Here is a 10,835-nt window from a genome sequence, read left to right on the forward strand (position 1 = left end):
GTGTGTGTGTGTGTGTGTGTGTTGGGGTATGGTCAATTACAGGTAGGTGAGGAAGCCTCCAGACTGGTGAGTGCTAGAATATAGAGCAATCCTGGACTCTTCCGACTCATTTCTTCTCCAGCTCAGTCTTCCCTGTACTCAGCCTCTTCTCAAAAAGGATGCACAGAGGAGGAAGGGTTGGTTCATGGCTTCCTGACAAGCTGGTTACCGGTGAGTCACATATTCCTCTTTCCAAATCACTATTCCTTTGATCAGCAGTTGGATTTACTATTTCTCAATGACCTGGAGCCCCACAGCCAAACCAGGTCTCAGCCAGCGCAGGGTCTCCGGGCATCTCGTAGGGGCTGAGGGGCTGCCCAGCCAGCAGCAGTGTTTGTCAACATTTTCTACATGGCAGAGCTTCCTCCAGGGTCACTGGCTACGTCATGTTCCACTGAGAGTTTTAAGGGCAAGGTAACTCAGGTGTCCTAGACTCAAGTAATTGATGATGGCTGTGGGCAATCACTCATTCATTTACCAAGTATTTCTCTGACATCTGCCATGTCCCAGCCTATGCTCAGCCCTGAGATCAAGGGAAATAAGACTGCAGGATTCCACGGTCTCACTGGAATAAGGGACTCACCTACGTGTTAGAGGTACATTTCACCTTGGGAGTGGGCATCAGTAGGCAGGAGAGGAGCCCTGCAGGCTGAGCCCAGGAGCAGTGGAGAGCAGAGCTCAGAACCCTGCCTGTACATCTTGTGCTTGGGGTTCCAACCTATTTCTACTCCTGTCCTTCTGTCAACTTGGTGGGGGTGGTCCTTGGCTAAGCCATGATGCTTGTGACGGCTCAGGACTTGGTGACCTTCGAGGATGTGGCCGTGGAGTTCACGCAGGAGGAGTGGGCACTGCTGGACCCTTCTCAAAGAACACTGTACAGAGACGTGATGCGGGAGAACTGCAGGAACCTGGCATCGCTGGGTAAGCCCCACCTCAGCCCTGCATTTATTTAATGACTCAGGTGACAAGACTTCCTTTTGTCCTTTTTTTTCTTTTAATTGACGTGACATTCACATACCATAAAATTCACCACTGTAACTATTTTAAAGCGTACAGTTCAGCAGCTTTTGGTAGATTGGCTTTGTCGTGCAGCCAAACGGGAGACATTGTCATCAGCTCTCAGCCCCTCCCCTGGAAGTGCTCAGTCCCGGGTACCTTCCCCACCCGCCCCTGCGGGCAACCACTAATTTGCCTTCTGTTTGCTGTGCTTCTTGAGAACATTTCATATCATTGGAATTCTAAAAGATATGATCTCTTTGGTCTGGCTTCTTTCGGGCAGCATAATGGTTAAAGGCCCAACTATGGTGTGGCCTTTATCAGCTCATTATTCCTCGTCGTGACTGAATAACGTGCCACTTTATGGATATACCACATTTTTAAAATTCACTCATTGGTTGATAAACATTTGGGGGGTTTCCACTGACTGGCTATTTACAAGCGGCGCTGCTGTGAATATTTGTGTCCAGGTTGTTGTCCCGACACGTTTCCCCTTTTGTTGGGTATGCATCTAGGAGAGGAATGCTGAGTCAGATGTTACTATGTTTAGCTTTTTGAGGAGCCACCAAGCCATTTTCCACGCAGCTGCACCAGGGTGTGAGGGTTCTAATTTCTCCACCTCTTCCCCAACATTTCTTTTTCTTTTTTTTTTTTTTTTAAAGATTTTATTTATTTATTTGACAGAGAGAGACACAGCGAGAGAGGGAACAGAAGCATGGGGAGTGGGAGAGGGAGAAGCAGGCCTCCCGCGGAGCAGGGAGCCCGATGCGGGGCTCGATTCCAGGACCCTGGGATCATGACCCGAGCCGAAGGCAGACGCCCAACGACTGAGCCTCCCAGGCGCCCCCCCCCAACATTTGTTTTTCTGGTGGTAGCCGTCCTCATGGTTACGAAGTGGGATTTCATCGTCATTTTGATTTGCATTTCCCTCATGACTAATGACCTTGAGCACTTTTTCACGTACTAGTTGGCTGTTTGCAGATCTCCCGTGGAGAAGTGTCTATTCCAAGTCCTTGGCCCAGTTTGAAATTCGGTTTATCTTTTGTTCTTGGATTATAAAAATTGGTTGTATATTTTGGATACCAGTCCCTTATCCAGAATACGATTTGGAAATAATTTCTCCCATTTGGTGGTATATTTTCATTTTCTTGATAGTGTCCTATGACACACAAGAGTTTTAATTTTTTTTAAGTTTTTATTTAAATTCCAGTTAGCTAACATACAGTGTTACATTAGTTTCAGGTGTACAATACAGTGATTCAGCACTTCCATTACATTACCCAGTGCTCATCCCAAGTGCCCTCCTTTAAGCCCATCACCTATTTAACCCAACTCCCCACCCACCACCCCTCTGGTAACCATCAGTTTGTTCTCCATAGTTAAGAGTCTGTTTCTTGGTTTGTGTGTCTCCTACCGCACCCCTTTGCTTGTTTGTTTTGTTTCTTAAATTCCACATATGACTGAAGTCATATTTTTCCAAAGAAGACATCTGGATGGTCAACAGACACATGAAAAGATGCTCACCATCACTCTTCATCAGGGAGATACGAATCAAAACTACAGTGAGGTATCACCTCACACCTGTCAGAATGGCTAAAATCAACAACACAAGAAACAACAGGTGTTGGTGAGGATGCGGAGAAAAGGGGAACCCTCTTGCACGGTCAGTGGGGATGCAAGCTGCTGCAGCCACTCTAGAAAACACTATGGAGGTTCCTCAAAAGTTAAAAATAGAACTATGACTCAGCAGTTGCACTCCCAAGTATCTAAAGGGTACCAAAAAACTGATTTGAAGGGGCACATGCATCCCAGTGCTTACAGCAGCATTATCAACAACAGCCAGATTATGGAAAGAACCCAAATGTCCATCGACTGATGAATGGATAAAGATGTGGTATATATATACAATGGAATATTACTCAGCCATACAAGAGAATGAATCTCGCCATTTGCAACGAGTGGATGGAGCTAGAGAGTTTTGTGCTAAGCAAAATAAGTCCGTCAGAGAAAGTTTTAATTTTGATAAAGTCCTATCTATTTTTTCTTTTTTTGCTTTATCAGACCTAAGAAATTATTGCCAGATCTACCAAGGCTGTGAACATTTACCCCTATGTTTTCTTCCAAGAATTTTTCTAGTTTCTCTTCAGTTAAGTCTTTGCTCCTTTTTCAGTTAATTTGCCGTATGTCTGGGAGAAAGTACCAGTTTCATTCTTTTGCATGTGTTTACCCAGTTGCCCAGCATTTCTGTAGGAGACTGTTCTTTCCGCATTGAACTGTTTTTACTCCCATGTCAAAAATTGACCTCAGACATAGGAGTTTAAATTCACTCAGTCCTATTCCATTGATCTCTGTGTCTGTTCTTGTGCCAGTGTGTGCCAGTGTGTCCGTTACTCTGGCTTTGACGTAAGTTTTGATGTCAGGAAGTGTGGGAGTTCCTATTTTGTTTTTTTTCAAGACTCTTTTGTCTATGGGCGCCTGGGTGGCTCAGTCGGTTAAGCGACTGCCTTCGGCTCAGGTCATGATCCTGGAGTCCCGGGATCGAGTCCCGCATCGGGCTCCCTGCTCGGCGGGGAGTCTGCTTCTCCCTCTGACCCTCCCCCCTCTCATGCTCTCTCTCTCTCAGTCTCTCTCTCAAATAAATAAATAAAATCTTTAAAAAAATTAAAAAAAAAAAAAAAGACTCTTTTGTCTATTTGGGATCCTTTGCAAATCCGTATGAATTTGAGGCTCGGGTGTGTCCATTTCTGCAAGTAAATGCTGTTGGAGTTTTGGTAATGATTGCACTGAAACTGTGGATCGCTTTGGCTAATATTGTCACCTTAGCAATATTAAGTTTTCCAATACACATCTTTCTGTTACTAATTTTTTATTTGATTCTATTATATTCAGAGAAAATACTTTGTATGATTTCAATGTTTTTAAATTTATTCAGGCTCATTTTATGGCCTAACATGATCTGTCTGTTCTGGAGAATGTTCCATGTGCACTTGAGATGAATGTGTATTCTGTTGTGAAGCGGAGTATTTTGTATGTCTGTTCGGTCTAGTTAGTTTGTAGGGTTGTTTAAGTACTCTTTTTCCTTGTTAACCTTCTAACTAGTTGTTCTACCCATTGTTCAAAGTGGGGTGTTCAAGTCTGCAACTATTGTAGAACTCTCTATTTCTTTCTCCCTTCAATTCTGTCAGTTTGAAATTTAATATTGTAGAATTCTGTTGTTATTGGTCTGTAATTGTTACATCTTCTGGATGAATAGACCTTTTTATCATTAAATAATATCTTTGTGTCTCGTAACAGTTTTTGTCTTAAAGTCTATTTTGCCTGAAGTTAACGTAGCTACATTCTCTTTTGGCTTCTCTTTGCATGGAATATATTTTTCTATCTGTTGACTTTCAACCTCTTAGTGTGTTTAGATGTAAATTGAGTAATGTAATTGAATAATGTAAATTGAATCTTTTACGGGTAGCATATAATTGGATATTTCTTACCTATTCTGCCAAAATCTGCCTTATAATTGGACAGATTAATCCATTTACATTTAAGGTAATTTCTGATAAAGACCCACGTAGATCATCTTGCTATTTTCTACATGTCCTATACCATTTTTGTTCCTCAGTTCTTGCATTGTTATTTTTGTGTTAGATGTTTCCTAAGGGACCATTTTGATTCCCTCTCATTTCTTTTTGTTTTTGTTTTGTTTTGTTTTTTTTAATGATTGTCCTGGGGATTACGATGAACATTTTAACTTATAGCAATCTATTTTGATTTAGTACCAATTTTGTTTCAATAGCATACGAAATTTTTGCTCCTGTATAGGTGCGCACACACACGCCCCTTTATATTGCTTTGTCATCAATTACATCTTTATACCTTGTGTGCCCATTAACATAGATTCATAATTATTGGTTTAGGCATTCCTCTGGTAAGTCATATAAGAAAAAGAGGGGAATTTCAAGCCAAAAATATAATTATTATTGGCTTGCATATTTTCATTTGTCAGGTTCTTTATTTCTTTGTGTGGATTTGAGTTAATAACCATTATCCTTTCATTTCAGTCTGAAAGTCTCCCATTAGCATTTCTTGTAGGACAGATATGCTAGTGATTTCTGTGTCTCTCAGTTTAGCCTACTTGAGGTTTCTTAAGCTTCTTGGTTGTGTACATTTGTGTCTTTCGTCAGTTTTTTGGAAGGTTTTGGCCATTATTTCTTCAAATATTCTTTCTACCTCATTCTCTTCTCCACTTAAGGAACTCCCGTGCTATGTGTGTTGGTATGTTGGATGGTATCCCACAGGTCTTTAGGGCTCTGTTCATATTTTTTTCATTCTTTTTTTCTTTCTGTTCTTCCAGTGAGGTGTAATATAAATTGTCCTGTCTTCATGCTTATTGATTCTTTCTTCTGCCTGCTCACATATGCTGTTGGACACCTCTTCTGACTTTTTCATACCAGTTTTTGTACTTTTCAACTCCAAAATTTCTATGTAGTTTCTTTTTGTAATTTCTATTTCTTTAACATGTATTCTATTTCATGAGAATTCATCCTTATGGTTTCCTTTATTCTTTATACAGTTTTCTTTTGGTCTTTGATGTACTTTAAAATAGTTGATTTAAATTCTTTGACTAGAAGTCTGGTGGTTGGGCTTCCTCAGGGAGGAATTTTTTTTTTTTCTGTAATGGGCCACACTTTTGTTTCTTTGCCTGCCTCAAAATTTTGTGGTTGAAAAATGGACATTTGGAACGTTATTATATGGCAATTCTGGAATCGGATTTTTCCCCATCACCAAAATCTGTTGTTGTTGCTTGTCATATGTATGTTTAATGATACTCCTGAAGGGCGCCTGGGTGGCTCAGTTGGTTAAGCGACTGCCTTCGGCTCAGGTCATGATCCTGGAGTCCTGGGATCGAGTCCCGCATCGGGCTCCCTGCTCGGCAGGGAGTCTGCTTCTCCCTCTGACCCTCCTCCCTCTCGTGCTCTCTGTCTCTCATTCTCTCTGTCTCAAATAAATAAATAAAATCTTAAAAAAAATGATACGCCTGAACTAATTTTGTAATGTCTGTATTTGTCATGTGTGGTCCCTGAAGACTTATGTTAACCTCATGGTTAGCTAGTAGTTTGTCAGAGATTTTCTTGAAGGCCTCAAACAAAAAGTAAAAAACCTGTGGTCTCTGCAGATGTGTTCTGTGTGTGTGTATAGGGATATACCTTCAAAATCAGCAGGCAGTTTACAACTCTGCCATAATTTTCACTTTCTTTTCTGAGCATGTGCCCAATCCTGGCCTTCTCAGATTCAAAGAAAAGGGGGGGAAACTTTTAAAAATGGCCCCAAAACATTTTATTCCTCACTTTTCCTCCCAAGCTCCTTGGTTAGTCTTTTTGTTTTCCTGTACTATTTCATAGGCCTCAGGCAGTGTGGCTAATATATTTGCCTTGAAATGTGTTCAGCACATGCCCCCTGAGTCCCCAGCACAGCCCGCGGAGAGTTTGAGATTAGATAAAGGCAAGCCCTTTGAGTCAAACCTTCAGAAAGATCAAAACAAACAACCACAGAACTTTGAGAATAAGGTCCATCCTGCTCCCTCTGCTAGTAGGAATGTGGGCTGTGATCTTCAAGGCCACAGCCAAAGCAGGGAATAGAGGATGAGACAAGGGTTAGTGAAAATGTCAGCTGGTTGTTGTTCTTGATTAAACATTTTCCAAGTTGCTGTAAACTTTTGATAAGTTTCCAAAGTTCTGATAAAGCTGATTCTAATGGTTTTCCCCACTTTATTCACTGTTTTTTTAGAGTTATGGACTTCTGGTTCAGTATCCCTCAGTTTTCACTGTTGTTACTTCTCACCGGTCTTTCTGAAGCACTTCTGAGTCCCTGGGTCTATGCTGGGTTTAGGAATACAGTGTATTCATCATACAGTGATGAATGAGACAGACGTGGTCCCCACCCTCCTGGAGCTTTCTGTCTGATGCCTTCCCTGTGAACTGAATAGCTGTTCCTTACCCTGACTTTATATTCTCCATGGTTAAAAGCTTTAGAGCTTCTGAAGTATGTATGTAAACTTGGACGTGGACTTTGGGACTGTTTATGTCCTGTCACCTGGATATTGAGTGTGCTTGAATTTTGGTTTCTTGGGAGTTACTATATTCATGACAATTTATGTGTAGTTATTCCACTGCTGCAAAAGTCGTACTTGATCATCTTCAGAATCGTTGGCTCCAGTTTCACGGGGTTGCTTGTCACTTGTAGTGACAGGTGACCCAACGCTGTGTGTCTTGTCTCCATGAATAGGGTATCATATTGGTAAACCCAGTCTGATCTCCCATTTGGAGCAAGAAGACAAAGTGATGACAGAGGAGCGAGGAATTCTTCCAGGCACCTGTCCAGGTGAGCACCAGGTGGACAGGTGGATGTGAGTCTTTTTGAGAAATAGCTCTGGCCAGTGATTTGGGGCATGGGAGTATTACATTTAGGAAATGTCCAACAGGGAAGTTTGTACAATGTACTCTTCTCTGACCAAGATGGCCAAGAATGTTGGGTATGAGCTTCCTTGTGTCCGCTCTTTCTTTCCTTTTTACCTTTCTCTTCAACATCTCATAGGTTACCTTGGAGTCAGATGGGGAAAAAAAAAGACATAGCTCTTCTCCTTCTTTTTTTTAACTGAAGTGTAGTTACATACAGTGTTACATTAGTTTCATGTGTACAGTGTAGTGACTTGGCAAGTTTATAAGTTATACTCTGCTTACCACAAGTGTAGCTACCATCTGTCACCATACAATGCTATAATAGTCCTTTTCCTTTTTAAGTAAATCTCATATGAACACTTTGTCCAGTGCCTTCCTACTTTGCATTCCTGATAATCCCTTCCTCTGTAGATCTCTGATCAGTCTTTTTTTTTTTTTTTTTAAAGATTTTATTTTATTTATTTGACAGAGAGAGAGAGAGACAGCTAGAGAGGGAACACAAGCAGGGGGAGTGGGAGAGGGAGAAGCAGGCTCCTGGCCGAGCAGGGAGCCCGATGGGGGGCTCGATCCCAGGATCCTGGGATCGTGACCTGAGCCGAAGGCAGACGCCTAACGACTGAGCCACCCAGGCACCCCAATCTCTGATCAGTCTTAATCCTTCAAAACCACTTTTTAAATATCTATACTCTTCATACTCTTATCCCTTGCATGGCAAACCTCCTCAAAAATGCTGATCCCTCAGAGTCTGTGTTTACTCATGTGTGCACTTTACTATTTCTTTTCTCCATCAACTTAAATTTTTTTTTTTTTTCCAGATTTGGAGACTGTACTTAAAGCCAAATGGTTAACTCCTAAGAAGCATGATTTTAGAAAAGAACATTCCAATGGTATTAAAGCGGTAAGACTAACATGGCTGATTTCTGGTTTTTCACAGTAGGAGAGCAAGTTAGGAAAGTCACAAAGTAAACAGAGTCATTAAAGGAAAGTCATTTACACAATATGAAATTGTGTCTCTGGAGAGATACTGTGAAAAGTTGTGAATTTGGAGAAAACTATAAGTTAGCTCCAAACTTGTTTCTTCACTGGGAGTTTCCACAAGTAAATATTTCCTTAAATGTGACTAAGATATTGACTGTTGAAGTACAAAGTGGTTTATCAGAGTTTATCGGAAGATGTTCTATGAATATGATAAGGACTTGTGGCAAAGCATCCATCTTTTTTAACTTCTAAGAGTTCAGACTGGGCAGAAGCCATATACAAACACTGAAAATAGCCAAAACATCAATTGTAATAATGTAACAGAATTCCTGGGAAAGAGTTCATATGCATAAAATTAATTGAATATTAAAAATACTATAACTTATAGTTATCATTCATCTCTTAATCAACAGGAAAGAAATCATCTTGGAGTGAAACTCAACGAATGTAATCAGTGCTTCAAAGTCTTCAGCACAAAATCTAACCTCACTCAGCACAAGAGAATTCATACTGGAGAAAAACCCTATGACTGTAATCAGTGTGGCAAATCCTTTAGCAGTAGATCTTACCTTACTATTCATAAGAGAATACATAATGGGGAGAAACCCTATGAATGCAATGACTGTGGGAAAGCCTTCAATGATCCCTCATCCCTTAGACTGCACGTGAGAATTCACACTGGAGAAAAACCCTATGAATGTAATCAGTGTTTTCATGTTTTTCGCACTAGTTGTAACCTCAAAAGCCACAAGAGAATTCATACGAGAGAGAATCACCATGAATGTAATCAGTGTGGCAAGGCCTTCAGCACGAGGTCCTCCCTTACTGGGCACAATAGTATTCATACAGGGGAGAAACCTTATGAGTGCCATGATTGTGGGAAAGCCTTTAGGAAGAGCTCATATCTGACACAGCACATGAGAACTCATACTGGAGAAAAACCCTACGAGTGTAATCAGTGTGGAAAATCCTTCAGCAGTAGCTTTTCTCTTACTGTGCACAAGAGAATTCATACTGGAGAGAAACCCTATGAATGCAGTAACTGTGGGAAAGCATTTAATAATCTCTCAGCTGTTAAGAAACATGTGAGAACTCACACTGGAGAAAAACCCTACGAATGTAATCATTGTGGAAAATCTTTCACCACTAACTCTTACCTTTCTGTGCACAAGAGAATTCATAATAGGTGGATATGAATACAATAACTGGGAAAGCAGTCATTGATTTCTTAATTCTCAGACAACTGATGGTAACTCACTGGATGTATGAGTTATCTGTTGCTCCATAACAAATTTCCCTCCAAACCATAGTGGCTTCAGACAACATACAATTAATTATCTCACAGTTTCTGTAGGTCAGGAATTTGGAAGCGGCTTAGCTGTGTAGTTCTGGCTCAGGATCTGTCATGAAGTGAGGTCAAGAAGTCAGTTGGAGCAACACTCATCTGAGGCTTTACTGCTGAAGAATCTACTTCCAAAGTGGATCACTCACATGTCTGGCAGGTTAATGCCAGTTGTTGGCAGGGAACCTTCGTTACCTCACTCTCCACAGGGCTAAGTATCTTTATGATGTAGCAACAGGTTCCTCCCAAAGCATTTGATCTGTGGGAGAGCTAACACACAAGCCACACTGTCTTTTTCAACCTAGCCTCAGAAGGACATATGATCACTTCTTGCAGATTGTATTGCTCACACAATGTGGAAAGAAACTATACAGGGTATGTATAGTAGGAGACAGATTGTAAGGAACCATCTGAGAAGCTTGCCATTCTCATTCTTTCAGTCTATTCTATATGAAGGAGCCTTCGCCAACTCATGTTAATTCACTCTGGAGAGAAACCGCAAGCGTGCAATCTTTGTGGTAAGCTTTCAACTCAGACTCACCCTAATGTGCACAAAAGATTACTTCCGGGGAGAAACCTGAGGAATGCAGTAGCTGTAGGAAAGCCTTCGTGATATTTCTAGGGAGTCACATGACAGTTCACACTGAGGAGAAAACCTTATGAATATCATCAGAGTGCACAAGCCTTCAGGGACACCCATCCCTGAGAGCACATGTAAGAAATCACTACAGAGGAATATTCGTAGAAAGAAAGTGGAAAACCCTTCACCACAAGTGTTTGCATTACTGAGCAAAAAAGGTGGGGAGATAATCTGAACACAATTGCTGTGGGAAAGCCTTGAATGTTCTCTCAGTTTCTAAGAAGCATGAGGATTTACCCCGGAGAGAAGGTCCTGTTGAATGTCATCAGTCCCGGAAAGTCATTTTTCCACATTCCTTAGGAAACTGAGAATTCACTGCAGACACTCATGAATATAAAGACTGAGGGAATGCCTTGAATAATACCTCATACAGTAGGAAAAATACGAAGTT

The 10,835-nt window shown here is 41.1% G+C and overlaps 1 protein-coding gene across 2 annotated transcripts in view; it reads left to right on the forward strand.

Moving 5' to 3' along the window:
- The window catches only part of LOC110593810 (zinc finger protein 558), a 10,850-nt gene extending 880 nt beyond the window's left edge, over positions 1-9,970 (forward strand). Inside the window, exons 2-6 of one of the 2 annotated variants that reach the window (XM_044918146.1) lie at positions 122-210; positions 834-960; positions 7,312-7,407; positions 8,300-8,390; positions 8,872-9,970. In XM_044918146.1, coding sequence (XP_044774081.1) covers positions 122-210; positions 834-960; positions 7,312-7,407; positions 8,300-8,390; positions 8,872-9,658 — 1,190 coding nt within the window. In that variant the 3' untranslated portion in view covers positions 9,659-9,970. The remainder of the gene's footprint in view (positions 1-121; positions 211-833; positions 961-7,311; positions 7,408-8,299; positions 8,391-8,871) is intronic. The other variant, XM_021705193.1, reaches the window with a different exon arrangement.
- Positions 9,971-10,835: the final 865 nt, after the last annotated feature.

Source organism: Neomonachus schauinslandi, chromosome 1, assembly GCF_002201575.2.
Source record: "Neomonachus schauinslandi chromosome 1, ASM220157v2, whole genome shotgun sequence".
NCBI classification, from domain to species: domain Eukaryota; kingdom Metazoa; phylum Chordata; class Mammalia; order Carnivora; family Phocidae; genus Neomonachus; species Neomonachus schauinslandi.